The 21,067-nt window shown below is 39.2% G+C and overlaps 1 protein-coding gene across 3 annotated transcripts in view; it reads right to left on the bottom strand.

The window, feature by feature from the left end:
- Positions 1-16,400: 16,400 nt before the first annotated feature.
- Positions 16,401-21,067, bottom strand: part of SLC39A12 (solute carrier family 39 member 12) — a 67,187-nt gene continuing 62,520 nt past the window's right edge. For all 3 annotated transcript variants that reach the window (XM_044914992.1, XM_044914991.1, XM_044914990.1), the window contains one exon: positions 16,401-16,529. In XM_044914992.1, coding sequence (XP_044770927.1) covers positions 16,401-16,529 — 129 coding nt within the window. The remainder of the gene's footprint in view (positions 16,530-21,067) is intronic.

The following is a 21,067-nucleotide window of genomic DNA, read 5'->3' on the forward strand; positions in this document are numbered from 1 at the left end:
TGGCAAGCTTTCAAGTGCTCGGCTCCACAGAGGAGGCTGAAGGGCTGATTTTCACTTCTCCAGCTCATTTTGACTCAGCTAAATGAAGGAATAGCAAACACAGCGTCAATGTGATGACTGAAAGGACACAAACCAGACACAGGCTTGCTAAGTTAAGTACATTCAAAGGAGAAATATTTATATTTTACATTTTAAATAGTCCCCGAGGGAAGCACAATATGTTTTTCATCTCGCTTGTGTTTAAGAACTTACCGTACTTGAAAAGCAAAGGATGTCCCCCGCAAGCTATGGATTCAAATGACAGTGATTGTCTTATCGTGCAGATCAAAATAGCAGACTTGGAATACAAACGAGGCTTTCTGTGTGAACACATGCAATATAGGTTATGCAGGAGAAAAGGTAAAAATGATTGGACGAACAAGGAGCATGCATTCTGCCACACTAGACCCAGGCAGCTAGGAGGTAACATGTCCCCACACTTCTCCTGGAACACAAATGCACATTTTTATGAATGTGTTTCCGGAGACTTTGGGCAAAGGATATAGAGATTCGTGTGAAAGGGGAATTGGGAACATTCTAGAAAAACTCAGAGAAGGGAACAAAAAGGCATATGGATTTCTGATCTGGCTTGACTTGCAAGATACGGTGTGGATAGAAAAGGTGCTGTTTTAAAACTGTAAGTCTCTTGAGAGAGGGGTGACTTTTCATGGTCACTATGTGAGCAGAAAGAGTAAAAGAATCGTTATGGTTGAGTTGTTTTCTGAGAGACAAAGGACCACCCAAGCAGATGAAGATAGAGAGAGAACTGGATGTTAGGGGGTTGGAAGGAATCATTATCTAAGGAAACGAGGGAAAGAGGCAACATGGAAGACAACTCCACCAGTTTATGGAAGATAACCCTCATGTCTACCATGGGGCACAAACTTCTACTCTGTGGGAAATACCAGTACTCTTTGCTGTGACACTTCACTGTGAGGGATGCAGACACTGGCTTGCCAGGATTTGGGTCCCAGCTTCACCTCCTGCTAGTTGTGTGACTTGGGCCAAGTCACACACTCTGTGAGTCAATATCCCTAACTGATAAATGAGGCAAATAATAGTATTTATCTTTTTTTGTGTTAATAAACACACAGCTCATTAGATGTCAGTTACGACGCTAACTACTTCCAGTATTTACTCCTTGATTTTCATAATGAACGTTAGGTAGTAAAAGTCGTCGTGAAGATTAAATGAGATAATACAGGTCATTATTTATAAAACAGTGCCCAAAATATAGAAAGTGCTCGGTAAGTTATGCTAATGTTAATATTCCTATTGCTTTTGAATGAACTCAATTTAATCTTTACTCATTTTCTTATAACTGGGCTGATCAAAATATTCCTAACAGAAGTAACAATACAATGATAGCTATCATTTATGGACTGCTTATTATATGCTGGGAACTATGTTATGTTGCTTACACATCTCATAGCAGCGCTGCAAGGCAGAGAGTGTTGCATCTGCCTCAGATGGGAATGGAGGTTCAGAGTGGTTAAGGAATTTGCTCAAGTTAACACAACAAATAGTGTCAGAGAGAGGCTTCAGAGCCCATGCTCTTTCAATATGTCAGGCTAGGGAAGCCAGAACTAATAAACAAATTTCATGATCACTGAACAGACCATAGAAAGAAGTAAATTCATTTGAACTGTCGAATGATACCCATATGTGGCATGTATATTCTCTAAACATCAGTGAACTCACGTAGGAATAACTACCTCGGAGTAGTAGATATCCTCACCGTGCCTGGTACACGTTGGTGCCTCACAATTGAAGGTGGTGGTCCTAGGGCTGGCAGTGGTACAGGGCGGGGTGGGGGGAGGGACAGCTATTCCCATTATGTGATAGGATGCAGATGTAGAATGATTCCCCCAAACCTCTCATTCTTTCAGTTAGAAGGTGACATCAATAATATTGTTAATCCTTTTGCAAGGAAAGTTCTTGGTGAAGAAAGAGACAATGGAGGTCCCAGAAAGAAGACCATAGAAGAACACAGCTTCAAATCAGACAGGCAGTGTGGAGGACAGAGGACGACTCAGGGGAGCTGGGTTCTGAGCTCAGCTCTGCAACACCTTGGCCAGGATCCATGTGACTCCCCAACCTCCATTTTCTGGATTTCTGAATCCTCTGATGAGCCAATAGTAGAGTAAGACTTGGGGGTGGTGTTGAAATTCAAACACGCTGGTCAAACCCTGAGATGCAATGACCCATCCATCATCCTGGTCAGAGCCTCCAACCCCAGCCCACCTGACTCTGCTGTCTTGATTCTTTGATTCTTTGATGCTAAATGGAAAGAAGTCTTCTGGAATTAGGATTGAGGCTGTGGCACCCCTTCCAACATTGTGTCTGGACAGCTTTCTCTCCCTCTCCCACTCCTTGTCCCCAACACTAAACACTAAATCAGTTTCTCCAAGCCTCTTCCCATAGCTCTCTTTCCTTTGCTGCCAACCCTTTGTCACCCAGAACCTATGTTTCCCCAACATAGTTCTGATCACACCACATTGTACTAGCCTCCTGGTATTTTAAGTTCCACCTTTGTAAAATAAAGGATTGAGCTGGAAGCTGTTAAAGTTTCCTTCCAGGCCAACCATTCTCTGATTCTGTACATGAAGTTGTATATATTCATATCACATGTCTATTTCAGAGAAGAATTCTATTTAACTTTTAAGGTACTGACTTATCAGATCAACAGTAGTCTTGATTCAGGACATAATTAGACAATCAGACAAATATTATGACATGAGCTCAAATTTGAGTGTGTCTCTTCTTTAAGTAAATTGTCCAGAATGAAATAATCTACTATTTGTTTAGATACTTACTGTTTGCAAATACTCTCAAGTGTGCTTTCTCCTGTACTTCTTACACTAACCGTAAAGATAGATGTTAACCCCTCACCAATTTCTTAAACATCAGTGTACTCACGAAAGAATAACTATCTCAGGGTTGTACTAAGGGTTAAAGGAGGTGATAGTTACAGTACCTAGAACAGTGCCTTGTACACAGTCAGTGCTTAACCAGTGAAGATGGTGATCATGGGATGGCAGTGGTGTGAGGGGTGTTTTCATTATGTCATATGATAGAGATGTGGAATGCTCCCCCAACCCTCATCTCTAGAATCACTATCTTCAAAAAAAAAAGATACCTAAACAGAGATCCTGTCACATGTTTTACCTATCTTTTCCCATATTAGTCGGAAAGGAAACTTCTGAACGGTGGTATGCCAACTGTTGAGTTCCAGAGCTAGCTGTAGCCTCTGAGTTTGACAAAAGAATCTAACATCACCTTTCTTGAAAACCAAAGTGTCTTAGTCTGCTTGGGCTGCTATAACAAAATATCTTAAACTGGGTAGCTCATACATACCAGAATTTTATTTCTCACAGTTCTGGAAGCTGTGAAATCTTAAATCAAGTCCCAGGCAGATTTAGTGTTTGGTGAAGGCCTGCTTCCTGGTTCATAGATGGCTGTCTTCCTACTGTGTACTGACAGGGTGGAGGTGAGGGGAGCTCTCTGGGCTCCATTTTATAAGGACACTAATCCCATTCATGAGAGTGTAATCACCTTCCAATGGCCACATCTACAAATACTACCCTTGGGGGTTAGAATTTCAACATATGAATTTTGGGGGGACACAAACAATATTTAGTCAATAGCACAAGGCAGTTTTATCTACCTTGTGACACTATTAGAATAATAACTAATAGATTTTTTTAAAAATAATTTACAAAAATAAAACAAATAAAGGGGCACCTGGGTGGTATAGTCGGTTAAGTGCCCAGCTCTTGTTTTCTGCTCAGGTCGTGATCTCAGGGTCATGAGGTCAAGCCCCACAACAGGCTCCATGATCAGTGCAGAGTCTGCTTGGGAGTCTCTCTCCTTCTCCCTCTGCCTCTCCCACTCATGCTTTCTCTCTCTCTCTCTCATAAATAAATAAATCTTTAAAAAATAGTAATAATTTACAAAAACATCAGACTAATACTTGTACAACTATGGGTAAATACTTTGAATATCCTAACTTGTGACCCCATCCAAAAGATTAGGCTGGCATTTCATTAGATTGGTGTCATCTTTTCTACTTATCAGGTTTCAGTTGCGGAGGGTGATTTATAAATTTTATCCCAGGAGAAGAATTTAAAAGATAATCATAATTTCTTGATAATCAAAGCTTCCTAAAAGCCTTTCATTAAAACAACACTGAGAAAAGAATTATATACCATTATAAAAAAAACTCATACAAAGTAATTCTTTGTAGCCTAAAGATTTGCACAACTCCACCAGGGATTAACATTTGTCACCATAAATAGCTACGTAAAACAAAGTAATGCCATATTTCTAGACACATCTCAGCTAACTTATGAATCTATGAAGTAACCAGATAATCAGCTCATATGAAGCAAATGGGGATGGTTTCTTCCTTTCAGTGCCTGTAGGTAACTTAGATCTGCTTCTTATTTGTGAAGACAAAGCAATTTGGCATCTCTGTGAGGTTTTCTGTTTGTTTTCAAATCGACTTTGAAAACATTTTAAAAACTGAAATATTGGTTGAATTTTCAATTCAGTTGCCGAAGCACTTTGATTGAGTTACTCAGTTATTCATCAAATAGTTACTAAATGCCTTCTATGGGCCAGGTAAACATGATGGTTCTGTAAATATCAGGATAAACAAAACGTAGTATCTGTTCTGAAGAAGATTGCCTTCCGGTGGGAAAGAGTATTGTCTAAACAGTGATATACCAAAGCCATGATTACCATGATAGAGATTCAATGGAAGGAGAAAAGATGGTGATAGAATCCCACTGTTTGGTGATACCTAGGAGGAAGAATGAGGGAAGAACTTCTGAAGGAAGTCATGCCCAAGGCATGCCAGATAGAGGGGACCACGTTGCAAACTCATGGAGGTGAGAAACGACAACACTACGAGGAAAATATACAAGTAGTCTGATTTTGTTGGAACGTAAAACACAAAGAAGGAGGGACTGAAAACCCAACAGGAGAAGTACAAAGAGGACAAATCATGGATTTGTTAAGCTATTCCATGTTAAGTAACTTGGACATTTTCCTGAAAGCAATAGGGAGAAACAAAATATTTTGAATAAGGGAATGACGTGCTCTGATTGGTTTGTCAGACAGTTCACTTTAACGAATTTTTATTTAGGACCTTTGGGGTAGTACACTGGGTTCTCAGGGTATAAACCTGAATAAGGGGGATCATTTTACCCTGGAAGAACTAAAAGTCTAGTGGAAAACACAGACAAGGAAAGAGTTAACTTCAAAATTTTTGGTGAGTGTTATGACACTGACCTGGATATTTGAAAAAAGAACTCTCAGATATAGTTGGCAAACCTAAAATAGCTCCAAAAATAGCTGAGAAAGTGATTCTTTTCCCTGAGTTCTACACAGTATGAAGTTTGCGTCTTTGTAACACAAATATGTTGTCAATTTCCATTCCTTCCAACAAAATGCCTTTGCATGGCTGTCAGCTCCTAGTCTTGGTGGTGGTGGTGGTGGTTGGGGGTGCTTAGAGGTCATCTAGCTCCACATCTCCTTAATAATAGCCTTTCCCAACTGGGGAACCCCCTTCATTCCAAAGCAGCTTGTTCCACTGTTGGAAGTAGATGTGTAAGAAAGGGGATTCCCACACAGCACTTTGGAATGACCTCTTCTAGTGCTGTCTTTTGAGTTCCTTGTCTGAGGCAGTGTGTGTAAGGGGGAAGACCCAAGACCATGGAATCACAGTAGCTCTGCCATTTATGAGCTGTGTGGTCTTCATTAAGCTACTTAAACTTTCTGACTCAAGTCCCTCATCTCCACAATGGCTTAACATGGGACTTAAATGATGAGAGAAATATTATAGGTAAAGCAATAAGCAAGTGCCTTGTATAAAGAAGTTCAATAAATAATAGCTATTACTCTTATTATTAAAGTATAATTCTGTTTATGCCCTCTGTCCTCACTTCATTTAAAAAAAAAAAAGAAAAGGCAAAACTTACTTCCATGAACTCTAAGTGTTGGTCTCAGTATTGTACTCATTACCTGGGTTCATCACACATAACACTATCACAGAATACTATCTCTCTTGAGCAGAAAAAATATGTAGACAATTTCTGACATCTATTCCTATCTATTCATTTATTGTAACTGCTGATCTGGGTAACTTAGTATCCAAAGAGCATCTATCCTTTCCAAGTTGACCTGAGAGACAGGTATTTCCCTCTGCATTTTTTTTAAAGGGCAATGCATTTAAAACTTAGAGTTTTTTAATCCATAGTAAACACATTAGGTGACCTTGCACACCTAACATTTTGCAATTGCTTATTCTATTGCTCCAAATCACAAGACAAATAAACACCTTCTGACTCAAGATGTGGATACAGAAGGATCCTCTTCCCACCGACAAACCTACAACTACATCAGGAATAATTTCTTCTGAAAAGAAAGCCCTAAAACTAGCTGGGAGGGAACTCAAAATCCTAACCTTTTTCCTGAGGAACGAAGGTTTTGAACCTCACATCTGGCATCTCAACTTTAAGAGCTCTACCTGAGAGATGAGCCCCCAAAACACCTATTTTTGAAAGTTAATGGGACTTGCCCCCCCCAGCCCACAAGACTACAGTGAGCTAAGAAACAGTTCTTAAATAGCTTACACAGAGCCTCACCCATGCCAGGGCCCAGGGCAGAAGAAGCTGAATGAAAAATGCCCAGACTTTTTGTGAAAGAGACTTATTTGCTTATTTTAAAGCATCAGCCTGAGGGGCAGGCATCCAATTTAACACACAGCTAGGGGCCTAGTGAAATATTCTTCAAAGACAGAGGTTGGCAGGCACCATCTTAGCGCTCTCCCTCTGCCTCATTCCAGCACCATTATCTCCCAGAAAGGAGCTTCTATATTTATCTGGTGTCCTGATTTTTACAGCCGCTGCCCAGGACAAACCTCTAGATTGCCTGGCTCTGGTAGCCAGTGTGGCTTATGCTGGTGGGTCCCCCAGGACTGAAACAAAGAGAGAAAGAGCTCTTAACCAGCTCCAATGCGCAGAGCACAGCAGAGAGGCAACAGGCTGAGGCCACCAGTCTTGCTGTTCAAGAAACCCATTAGCTTGTCTTTGCAGCCGTGGCCTGAAGGCAGGCTTCCAATTAAACACACACAGAAAGATTGACACTAATCCTCTTCAGGGACTTCAGAGTGTGAGTGATATCATTGTGCTCTCCCTCTGCTGTGCTCCAGAACACCTGCATATCCCACAAGGGAGCTTGTGCACACATCTGGCACCCCAGCCTTTGTGTCTGCTACACAGAGTACACGGCCTTTGATAGCCTAACTGTGATGGCCAGTGTGGCTTTTGTCCAAACGTTCAGTGGGTTGGTGGCAAAAAAACAAACGGTTCTCACACCTAGGTTCAGTGCGGAGGGAGCAGACAGAAACACCTGCCTTCCAGTCTTCCTTTGAAAGAGACAAATTTGCATATTTTAGAAGTTGCTACCTGAGGATCTGGCTTCTTCTTCTTTTTTTTTTTTTTAAAGATTTTATTTATTTATTTGAGACAGAGAGAATGAGAGACAGAGAGCATGAGAGGGAGGAGGGTCAGAGGGAGAAGCAGACTCCTCGCCGAGCAGGGAGCCCGATGCGGGACTCGATCCTGGGACTCCAGGATCATGACCTGAGCTGAAGGCAGTCGCTTAACCAACTGAGCCACCCAGGCGCCCCGAGGATCTGGCTTCTAATCAGCCTGAATCTAGGTGTTGACTGAGATCCTCCCCTTTGGGACAATGACAGGTATAGCACACCCTCAACTATTGGGAGCCACTAAAGTAGAAAGAAGGCTGCTTGGACAATCACGAAAGTTTGAGAGACAACCAAGAGCTAGGGCGGGGTTGAACAATAAGCTTCATCTCCTGCATGGGTATACTCCTTCAAGACTGGGAGAGATGACTGTTTTATCTAATGCACAGAAACCAACATAATGAGTCAAGGAAAATGAAGAAATAGAGAAATATGTTCCAAATGAAAGAACAAGATAAAACCTCAGGAAAAGGCTTTAATGAAACAGAGATAAGTGATTTACCTGAAAAAGAGTTCAAAATAATGGTCATAAAGATGTTCACCGAGCTTGGGAGAAGAATGGCTGAACAAACTGAGAATTTAACAAAGATAGAGAAAATATAAGAAAGTACCAAATAGAAGTCACAGAGCTGAAGAATACAATAATTGAACTGAAAAATACAAGAAACGTTCAACATCAGATGAAGCAGAAGAAAGGATCAGCAAACTCAAATACAGGACAGTGGAACTAACTCACTCAAAGCATCAAAAGAAAAGAGAATGAATATAGCTTAACAGACTTATGGGACCCCACTAAGCAAACCAACAAACCAACATTTGCACTATAAGGGTCCAAGAAAGAAAGGAGAAAGTAAAATGATCAGAAAATTTATTTGAAGAAATCATGACTGAAAACTTCCCTAACCTGGGGAAGGACACTACATACAGATTCAGGAATCCCAAAGGGATCCAAATAAGAGAAACCGGAAGAAACCCACACCAAGAGACACATTATAATTAAAGCGTCAAATTCAAAGACAAGGAAAAGAATCTTCAAAGCAGCAAGAGAAAAATAAGTTGTCAAAAACCAGGGAATCCCCGTAAGATCATAAGCAGATTTTTTAGCAGAAACTTTGCAGGCCAGAAGACAGTGGCACCATATATTCAAAGTGCTGAAAAAAAAACCTGCCAATCAAAAATACTCTACTGGGCAAAATTTTCTTTCAGAATTGAAGGACAGATAAAGAGTTCTAGACAAATAAAAACTAAAGAAGCTTATTATCACCCAACAGGCCTACAAGAATTGTTCAAGGGACTTCTTTAAGCTGAAACAAAATGGTAATAATTAGTGAAGGGAAAACATGTGCAAGTATAAATTTCACTGGTAAAGGTAACTAATCTAATGTAAAGGTGATGGATTAATCACTTATAAAGGCATATGAAAGTCAAAGACAAATGTAAGTAAAAAAATACTAAAACTGCAATAATTTGTTAATGGATGCATGAGATGAAAAGATGTAAGTTTTGATATCAAAAATAAAATGTTGGGAGGGAATGTAAAAATGTAGAGATTTAGATGCATTCACACTTAAGTTGTTACTAACTTAAAATAAATTGTTATAAGTGTGTATATATATATATATTTATATATATCTATCTCATGGTAATGGGAAGCAAAAACCTATAGTAGATCCAAAAAAGAGAAAGAAAGGAATCAAAGGCCTCTACAGAAAATCATCAAATCACCAAGAAAAAGAGCAAGAGAAGAAAGAAAAAAGGAATTACAAAACAGCCAGAAAACAATTAACAAAATGGCAATAAGTATGTACCTATCAATAATTATTTTAAATGTAAATGGTCTAAATGCTCCAATCAGTGGACATAGGATGGCTGAATGGGTAAAAAAAAAAATTCCATTTATATATTGCCTATAAGAGACTCACTTCAGAAGGAAGGAAACACACAGACTGAAAGTAAAGTGATGGAACAAGATATTCCATGCAGATGGAAATCAAAAGAAAGCTGAGGTAGCTATACTTACAACAGACAAAACAGACTTTAAGACAAAAATGGTAACAAGAGACAAAGAAGGTCATTGCATAAGGAGAAAGGGGTCAGTCCAAGAAAAGGACATAACACTTGTAAATATTTAGCCACACAACATAGCAGCACATAAATATGTAAAGCAAATATTAACAGACCTAAACAGGGAAATACACAGCAACACAATATACAAAAATCTGTTGCATTTCTATATACTAGTAATGAATTATCAGAAAGATAAACTAAGAAAACAATCCATTTCCAATTGTATCAAAAAGATAAAATACTTAGGAATGAATTTAACCAAGGATGTGAAAGGCCTGTGCACTCAAAACTCTAAGACACTGATGAAAGAAATTGAAGAAGACACAAATAAGTTGAAAGATATTCCATGCTCATGGATTGGAAGAATTAATATTGTTAAAATGTCCATGTTACTCAAAGCAATCTACAGATTCAATGCTATCCCCATGAAAATTCCAACAGAAATAGAACAAATAATCCTAAAATTTGTATGAAACCACAAAGACCCCAGATAACCAAAGCCATCCTGAGGAAGAACAAAGCTGGAGGCATCCTGCTCCCTGATTTCAAACTCTTTACAAAGGTAGAGTAATCAAAACAGTATAATACTGGCATAAAAACAGATAAATAGATCAAAAGAACAGAACTGAAGGCCAGAAATACACCTATGCATGTATATGGTCAATTAGTTTATGACAAAGGAGGCAAATACACAATGGGGAAAAGACAGTCTCTTCAATAAAGTCTTGAGAAAACGAGAGCTTACATGCAGAAGAATGAAACTGGACCACTGTCTCATACCATACACAGAAACCAACTCGAAATGGATTAAAGACTTGAAAAAAAGACCTGAAATCTTAAAACTTTTAGAAGAAAACATAGGTGGGAACCTCCCTGATATCAATCTTGGTGAGGACTTTTTAGATTTGACACCAAAAGCCCAGATAAAAATGAACAAGCGGGACTTCATAAAACTAAGCAGCTCTGCACAGCAAAGGAAACCATCAGCAAAACAGAAAGGGAGAAAGTACTTGCAAATCAGGTATCTATTAAGAGGTTAATATCCAAAGTAGAGGAAGAACTCATATAGCTCAATGGTAAAACAAACAACTCCCCCCAACAAAAAAATCCAATTAAATAATGGGCAGAGGACCTGAATAGACATTTTTCAAGTAAGACTTCCAAATAGCCAATAGGTGTATGAAAAGATGCTCAACATCACTAATCATCAAGGAAATACAAATCCAAACTGCAATGAGCTATCACCTCATATAAGTCAGAATGGCTAGTATCAAAAAGACAAAAAATAACAAGGGTTGGTGAGGATGTGGAGAAAAAAGGAACCCTCATGCTCTACTGGTGGGAATGTAATTGGTGTAGCCACTATGGGAAACAGTATGGAGATTCCCCAAAAAGACACTTCTTATGATCTTATGATCCAGCAATTCACTTCTGGGTATTTATCTGAAGAAATGAAAACACTAACTCAAAAAGATATCTGCATCCCCGTTTTTGTCACAGCATTATTTATAATAGACAAGATATGGAAAACTAAGCGTCCATCAATGGATGAATGGATAAAGAAAATTTGAGATTTATATTTATACCTGTATATGGTGATATATATGTGGTGATATATATACCTCCATATATATATGTATATATATACATATAATATGTATTAGACATGAACTGTATATATAAAGGGATATCGATATATATGTAGTGATGTGAGGTGTATACATCACCATATATATATCAGTATTCCTTTATATATATATATAATATATATACTCCACATATATCTTAATATTCCATATAATATTCCATTATACACACACACACAAATGGAATATTATACAGCCATAAATAGAAGGAAATCTGGCCATTTTATAAAAAGATTTTATTTATTGATTTATTTGACAGAGAGAGATAGAGCACATAAGCAGACAGAGCGTCAGGTAGAGGGAGAGGGAGAAGCAGGCTCCCTGCTGAGCAGAAAGCCCAACACAGGGCTCGATCCCAGTACCCTGGGATCATGACCTGAGCCAAAGGCAGACGCTTAACAGACTGAACCACCCAAGCACCCCAGATCCTGCCATCTTTGACAACATGGATGGAAGTTGAGGACAGACATTAAGCTAAGTGAAAGAAGTCAGAGAAAGATACTGTATATTCTCACTGATAAGTGGAATCTTAAAAACAAACAAGAAAAAACCCCCAAACAAATATATAGGTCCAGAGAATGGATTGGTGGTCGCCAGAGGCAGGAGGATAGGGGTGGGAGATACACATGGAGGTGTCAAAAAGTATAAACTTCGAGTTATGAAATCAGTAAGTCATGGGATGTTAACACACAGCATGGTGACTATAGTCAATAATACTGTGTTGTATATCTGAAAGCTGCTGAGAGTAGATCTTAAAAGTTCTCCTCACAAGAAAAGAAATTTGTAACTATGTGTGGTGATGGATATTGTGAACTAGACTCACTGTGGTAAACATTTCATGATATATACAAATATCAAGTCATTTTGTTGTACTTCTGAAATATAATGTTATACGTCAGCTATATCTCAATTAAAAAAAAAACCTTGCAGCCTAGACTCTAAATCCTCATGGGGAGAAATGAACATGAATTAGGTAGTAAAAGCAACCTCAAATGACTAAGGTCTTGCAGGTGAAGAGTTTGACTGGGCAGGACCAGGGAGGGCTGGAGATTGTTAAGGTGGCTGGACTAGATTCACAGATCTGAATTAAGTCCCACGTCAACTCCTCTACAGAGAGGTAAGAGCTCAGGCAATCATTCAGACTCTCCAAACCTCAGTTTCCCCTCTGTAGAGGCCTTGTGATGTAGGGATTAAGAGCACAGATTCTGGAGCCAGGCTACCTTAGATCTGTAAGTGTGGGCAAGTTAACTGACCTCTCTGGGCCTCAGTTTGTTCATCTGTAAAAGGGGGCATGAAAATAGTATTAGGCCTATATTCTCAGGGTTCTTAAGAGAATTCAATGACTCTCATAAAGCACTTTTAACAGTGTCTGTGCTATACATATACACAGTGCTATAAATACGTTTGCCATTATAACACTCCTATAAAATCAAAGAGTTGAATTAAATGTTTGACTTTGGTTCCGGCACCAGCATTATGTGATCCTGTAGGCTGAGTCTATGGGCACTCTTTATTGCTTGATATTTAAGGGAATGCTGAGTCAATGAGACAAGCTAACCCAGAAAACGGAAGTCCTACATACTTTCCAAAATTTTGAGTGAAGCCAAGGGTACAGATGGGAATCAGTGGGAGCCCAGGTGGGTTACAGCTGGACAAAGCATCTTTCTCTGTGGGCAGAGGAAGAGGGAAATTTTTTGTTCCAAGAAGTTATAAGGCTATTAAATGGCAGCACTGGGATTTGAACCAAGATTCCAGTGTAAAGCCTGATTTTTTAATGATCACACAGGAGTCCCAACCTGATTAGTCCAGTCTACCCTACTGATGAGCAGCCTCATGATACAACCCTTCCCCTCCAGCTTTGAAGGAGAAAGGAAAGGGTAAATGTACAGTGTCCTGACAGGTGTGTCTTACAGAAAAAGGCACAGTCTCACCCCCGAAGTGTGGGTTCTGGGAGGAATGGTATTGGCCACAATTTATAGGCGCATACATAGAACACGCTCATCCTGGTAAGTACGCAGCACTGGACCCATCTTCCCTGGCCCCACACTTAGCGTCACAGCGACATGGTGCCAATTCCCCTTCCCCTAAAGATGGCTGTCACTGGGTGATGGCTGTCCAGGTAAGATTTCTGTGTGATTGGCTCTTTGATTTTGCTTGTGGACCATTTCTAGCTCAGTGACTACAAAACAAATCAGTCACCAAGGAGAAATACAGTGGAATCCTAAATTTAGGCCTGGCAAACAGAAATACTCTAACATTATTGAGAAATTTGGCTTCAAGGAAAACACCAATTACGACAAATCTTGTAACACATGGTTTAGATGACTTACCGGGATGACGAAGTTCAGCCACTCTAAATTTAGGCTCTGTCCATATTTAGAAGGCAAATAATTGTCATAATAGTTTTATCATTACCACTCAACTTTGAGGAAAAAGAATTTCTAGCAATTCTAAGATTATTTGTAGCTGGAGGTCCATCTCAGGCTGTTGGGTTACTCAGTGGATTAGCAAAGAGCCAGCTAAGGTAGCAGAAGGAAGGAGTGGGGAGCCTAGAAAGGTGCCCTCAGAAGCCATTACATCACACCATTCTTAGGTTACCCTACAGGTGACCTCTGATGGCCAGGACTGATGGCTTACAATCAGGGCACTAGTTGTAGGCTTACAAAATGCTTACTGGGGATGTCCCTCCACTCATTCCAACATATGGCTCCCTTCAATCCTCTCCACCCCATGCCCACGACCTCATCCTAGAGGTCAGATGAAACTCACTCTAACTTGAAGGTTATGGAGTAGCTCACATCGAACATTTTAATTTAGGAGGCCCCAAACCACTCTAAACATGAACTTCGAATAAAGTCATCCATCAGAGCTTTCCTAATTAAATTGGCATAAATTAAGGCTTAATGTCAACATCAGAACTTGGTCATAGAAACCAAAACACAGATGGTGCCAGGTGCTTCTTGTATGCAACCTCCACGCCGTGGTGACCTGTACAAAGGTGCTTTTGTTCAGCTCCAAATTACTAGGTTCTTTAACAAAAAAAGGGCAAAACTCGATGTCAGGTCTGCTTACCTTTAAGGCAAATCTAAATAAAAGTGCCTCCCTGTGGACTCCTCATCCGGTAACTGATCCGATGCTCCCAGGCAAGGACGCAAAGGGAAAGGAGTTTCAACCTAGGAACGCTGGTCTGGCATGAGGTTTGCGGTGTTAATCAACTTAATTAGAATCACACAGCATTTGGGCAACAGGGTCGTGCACCTGCTCTTTCTTGAAGCCAGGTGTGCCTGACTTCTACCACACCAGTGGAGCTCAAAGGGCCCCACCCCGCCGACCAGCAGCCTCGGTATCACCTGGAGGTCGTTCAAAATCAAAGTCTCAAACCCTGCCCAGACCTTCAGAATCAGAAACTCTCCGTATGGAGACGAACATTCTGTGTTTGAATAAATCCTCCAGTTGATCTTAATGTAGGCCAACGTCTGTGAACTACTGCACTTTATCATGAGGCCCCCTTAAATCAAGCTCTAAAGACCACTGAAGAAGAAACCAGCCTCATTTTGAAATCAAATAAAGGTGGTTGAAAAAGATGGTGCTTGGGTGGGACATGGCAAAGAGTATGTGTACCGGTAAGAAAGAAGCAGAAGAGACGTATTTGATCGAGTGCCATGAGTCATTTTGGCAGTAAAATGGGCCTTTTCCCTTGTCAAGATATATCAATAAGAAAATAAAAATATTAGGCCTCTGTTTTCCAAGAAAAATAACTAAAGCCAGGATATTTTCTATTTTAATAATTTTTCTGGGTTAGGGGCACCTGGGTGGCTCAGTTGGTTAAGCGACTGCCTTCGGCTCAGGTCATGATCCTGGAGTCCCGGGATCGAGTTCCGCATCGGGCTCCCTGCTCGGCGGGGAGTCTGCTTCTCCCTCTGACCCTCCCCCTCTCATGCTCTCTCTCTCTGTCTCATTCTCTCTCTCTCAAATAAATAAATAAAATCTTTAAAAAAAAATAATTTTTCTGGGTTATCAGTACTGCAGCTTGCACATTTCACGAACTTACCTACGGAAATAACATTTAGGTTTACTCAAGAAAATATAAACTATATCGCATCATCACTAATATTGTATCCATAGGCGCAGTCTGTGGAATTTGTGAGAGTTTATACATTGATCTACTGCCTGACTCTAGCTTTATGAATTTAAAAAAATTCTTTTTTTTTTTTAAAGATTTTATTTATTTATTTGAGAGAGAGAGAATGAGAGACAGAGAGCATGAGAGGGAGGAGGGTCAGAGGGAGAAGCAGACTCCCTGCTGAGCTGGGAGCCCGATGCGGGACTCGATCCCGGGACTCCAGGATCATGACCTGAGCCGAAGGCAGTCGCTTAACCAACTGAGCCACCCAGGCGCCCCATGAATTTAAAAAAATTCTTAACTTCCCTTTTTGTTTCCATTTCTCCTTACCTAGAACAGATTTTATTTGGTGATTAGAAAGAATGCCGATCTATTATCCTTCCGGCTTCCTGAATTTGCTGATTTATAAGCATTTATGAGCCAGTGGGTAATGCTTCCAGGTGAACTATGTTATATTGGTTTTCCAAGAATTGACTCAGAATCTGACACCCAGTAAGAGAAGGTCATACAAATCATCACATTAACACGAGACTTTATTACATTTATTTGTAATTTATTTTGCTCATGGTTTCTCGTCTTACAAGAAGAAAAATATTATTGACATCAAAGAAGTTGCCGCCGATTTGATCCCAGCAGGCGTCTGTCCACTTCAAACACTACAAACATTCTTTGTTAGCAAAACAATATTGTTTGAAAGTTTACCAGCATTCATTTAGAATTTGCTAATTACTCAAAAAGATAGGAGTTCCATCATGGTGCTGGGTACTGATACCAAAATTTTAATTGAGGACAACCTGACATTTATATCCTAAGACGAAAGTGCATCATAAAATTAATAAGTTAATGAACTAAATAACACACACCCTTCCTCGAAGATAAAAATGCTTAATTTACCAGCCACTCTAGAGGACAACAAAAAAAACAAAATTAAGCCGTATAAATTCGCTTTTGAAGGATTTTGATACTCTTTAACTTATATTTTAATATTTTGTTCATATATAGCCAACAGTAAGAGAGAAAGCCAACCTAGGGTCAATCCAAAGTTCTGCAGGAGAAACATCAACCAGGGTCGCCGTGTTTGAACATGAGTCATTTCAGGAAGCTAAAAAAAGAATAAAAAACCAGAATAAGATCCAGATATACTCACTGCTGGGAAAAGTTTGGTGGGAAAACATGAGAGACTCTGTTATTCAGAACTTAATAACCTTTCAAATTCCCAAAACAGTTACAAAATGCTTAATACCTACTCTTGACCAAAATTTAAAAGTATAAGATAAATTAAATCATTCGACTGTGGTTAGAAGGATCCTAGGGTTGCCAGAAGTCTTAAAATGACAGTTATCAGCTGAAAGCCAACCCAACCCTTTTTACTTTTGTTTTCAGAGAGTGCTTAAATGTAAATAGATAGTAGATATAAAGTATTATTTTTGACTGTTCTGTTAGGTTTATGAAGCCGCTAAATATACTTGTTGTTACGAAGCATATATTTGTTTCCTTTCAAAGAGATCACCAAAGAGGTCACCAAGGTCTTCCTGACCTTTAGGACAATAAAGACATCACGCGCTAGGGCTGTGTTTTACTCTTGGAGAGGCAAGAGGCAGCTGTATGGTTAGTGGAATGGCTTTAATACCATGTAGAAGAAAATGTTCTTGTGAGCGTCCGGGGGAAAAGCACCTCAACATGTTCCTTTTTTAAAATCTCTTTGTATTTATTTTTTTTAGTTGAAGTATAGTTGACATTGTTACCTTAGTTTTGAGTGTACAACATAGTGATTTCACATCTCTATACGTTGTGCGCTCACCACAGATGTAGCAACAGTCGGTCACCTTACAAGGCTAGAATACCATGGACGGTATTCCCTATGCTGTAGCTTTCATCCTCGTGGTGTTTCCGTCCCATTTTCCTTTGAATCCCTCATCCTAAGAAGGTGAGAGTGACTATATCTTTTGCATGACATAGTCATTTCTATTGGAAAACCGGCTTAGGTCAACATGGAGGCAAGACTTCACCGGACCATGACATTATTGACATTTTGGGTTGGATAATTCTTTGTTATGGGGCTCTTGTGTGTGTTAAAGGATGTTCAGCAGCATGCCTGGCTTCTACCTGACAGTTGTCAGCTGTTACCTCTGACCCCAGTTGTGACAACCGCAAATGTCTCCAGATGTTGTCACATGTCCCCTGGGGGGATAAAAAAAATCACCTCTGGTTGAGAACTCCTGTGTTATTGACAGCAAGAAAAAGGTAACACCTATAAAATATGCCAGGGTTTTAGATTTATGGCAGTCAAATGGTTGATGTATTCTTTTTCTAGGTTGACTTGTTTTTTTTTAATGTCTGTACAAGAGCATCCTGAATGTTCTCTTTGGGTATGCTTGAGATAGATATTTCTCCGTTTGATTAGAGAAATTGACAAGATGAAGATTAGGATTATTGTGACCTGCTATCTCACACCCTAACACTGAGCAGTGGGCCAAAAGGCAAAGTAGGATCCAGAAATGCTGTCCTGGGTAGATAACCTTAAACAAATTATGTGTCCTTTTGATGTTTTTCTGCCATGTTTAAACATAAGTTTAGCCATACTACTTTAGAGTAATCCTGTATGGTTCATTATCTATTATAAATTTACAATGACATTTTGAAAATCCATAGACTATTCCCAAAGAGCTAGCAATCGATGGTACTCTTGAGGGAATAACAAGATACATGCATTGGAGGTACCCAATACATCTGAGTCTCAACAGTTTGTAAGCAATTTCCTTCAAGCATTTACTTCAAGGCCAGACAACACAGGTGACCAGTTTCCTTCTGTCTCAATTATTTGTCTATCAGACCATCTGTGAGACATAATTATGCCATCTCTGGTCACATAAAGGCTCAAACTTTGATTAACCTTATCTCCAAATACACTAAGACATTTTGTAGTTCCCTCTCCTTGTTTTGCAAGCAAGGTAATTAATATTGATCCTCAAGATGTGGATGAATTAACATCTCGTCTTAAGTCTATTGTGTCTAGTGCCACCTGGGTGTTCATCTCTGATGAAGTAGAAGTAATTTCTAAAAAGATTTCTTTTGGGCAAATACTCCTAAAATAGGAATAACTGACTGAACCATCGTGATTGTTTTTAGTGAATTGTTGAGAAAAATACTTCAGCCAAGATACAAAGCATGGTGGTGAAAACGGTTCTAGTTCAACAGGTAGAACTTGAGATACATTTTCAAACCATCAATTTCTTAACCTACATTTTAGAAAGCTCATTTTCTAAGTTCCATCTTTGCCTCAAACGTCTACTCAGGGTCTTTGGTTGGAAAGAAGTAGGTCTTGATTAGGTAGATTTAATAGCCAAAATGTTTAAGTTACAAAACTGCAAAGATTAAGTTAGTGTCTTTGGACTTCCTTCATAATCTCAAACAAGTTTCTGTCCCGACTAAATAAAAAAAATGCCACAATTTTTAAAAAACAAGTGTTTGATCTATTGTTTTTCTCACCAGCCTAAGTTTATAGACCAGCTGTTGGCTTATAGTAACACATGATAAAATTGAATAAATGTGTTTAGAAGAGTTTCCAGGCTCTGTCAGTGGCCACACTCCCAGTAAGAAAACCAAGAATCTTTGATTCTGAGTATGTAGATGACATTATCCACAAGAAAACACCATGAATATTTTACAGCTCCAGGAGCCACCATTCACATGAATGCAATATCTTCTGGGAAGTTTTGCAGCAGGATCCCTGCTTTTCACTTTTTAATCAAAATAACTGGCTGTACAATATCTTGCCATCCATGTAGGTGTGCCTCCTAGCAGCTCATTTTTTCCTTGAGGTCCTTCAGGATGCTCGAGCTGAAGGTCTTATGCAGTGCTTACTTTCATTTTCATCTGTTTTATCATGCCCTTTCTTATATCCCGCACCCCCATTTACTCCTCATAATCCTGCAAGAGACAAAATTATTAACTCCTTTTAGTTAGGAGGAAACAATGGCTCAAGGAGGATAATGACTTAATCAAAGTCACATGGATGTGACGTCAGAACTAGGACAAGAAGCCAGCTCATCTCATTACTGTAGAGGACTGTAGGAATGCAGACAATACAGACTCCATCTTTGGCCCTCCATTGTGTTCATGTTTGTTCAGTGAGCTCTCTTAGGGCTATGTGTTCTGGCCCCCTTAGAGATTAATATACATACCTTAGAAATGCCCACTGAGGCTGGGATTAGGGGAAGCTTATTTTGGCCTCCCATGAATCTGTTAGAGATAACATAGTCTTTCCCCTTCCTGATGCACAGGTGATGCCCGAGATCTAATTAAAAGTTAGCTGTCAGTTAGGGGCATGCAAGCCCTTGGAGGTGCATGTGAATCTCATGACAATGACCTTCTGCGTGTCCCCTCTATATAATCTGTGCACTAAGGTCTGGATTTTGCAGAGAATAACTATACCGCTGCCATGGATCATTGCCTGCCCTACCCCCCCAACAATAAATTACCCTGAATAAAATTTTGTGTGAACTATATGGAGTGGTCTCCTTCATTTTCTGTTTTCACCATGCTTTCTCAGTTTGGAGGATACTTTACTGTCTCTCCTCCACCTTCTAACAAGGACATATAAAGGCCTGTAACGACGAGCTCTCTACCTGAAATTCATCTCTATAATGACCGACACATTTCTACCTAATTAGAAAAAAGTGTAAATATCAATGCTAACAATGTTCAACTAGACATAAAAGTCATTGCATGTGAAAACATAATGAAAATATATTATGCAACATATAGATATCATGCTGCTTTTGTTATAAAAGTTATGTTATTGGTTCTGTTTTTAAGGCAGACAACATGTACTTGAAAAAAGCTATTAAAAAAAAGACTAACTTTGTAAGCCTATAAAAATGGACAATGAAAATCAACATTTCAGAAAAAAGTTTGAGAGTCTCATTCTGATATGGATCATCTTAATTTGGATGGTCTATCTGAACTTTTCATGTCTGTACATAAATGGGCTTGGGAAGAAAATCCAGCTAAGCTTACTTTTGAGACAATACTTGGCTCCTTTCTGAATGATTATGGATGAATATATAAATCATAATATCTCTTGGATATACACCAAAATGCCAGAGAGTCTTACAAGAAGTCTTTCCAAAAGATACAAATATAAAATGCCAAATCTCAACCATGTCTGATTACAGCATTTCACTTACTTTGAATCTGCTCATATTTTCTTTTATCATTTTGGCCAGTAAATTTTGAAGGAAAATAAAGATCCATATGAATTAATTTTTAAGGGTATGTATTTCCTTTTTTCTTTTTAAAATATTCCTGACATCAGCTTTATTACTTCCCATTTCCCCCTGGATTTCAAGAAAGAAAAGTCCCCTTTTCCTCTAGGGCAATTAAATTCTTTTATTGAACAATTTTATAGATCTTGATTTATACCCTAAGACTAGAGGGGGTGAAATGATGGATAGAGTATGTTAACAATGAAGAAAATGGTCAGGAGAAAAGAGAAGAAATGTTAGCAAACCACCTTTGCCCAGAGATAGAGCCAAGAGATATATTTTTTAGATTTCAGCCAGAAACTTGGAAACCTTGAGGTAGAAAGTAATTTTCTTTTTTACCTGCAATGTTTAGCAAGTTCCCCAACTCAAATCA

This window comes from Neomonachus schauinslandi, chromosome 5, assembly GCF_002201575.2.
Source record: "Neomonachus schauinslandi chromosome 5, ASM220157v2, whole genome shotgun sequence".
NCBI classification, from domain to species: Eukaryota; Metazoa; Chordata; class Mammalia; order Carnivora; family Phocidae; genus Neomonachus; species Neomonachus schauinslandi.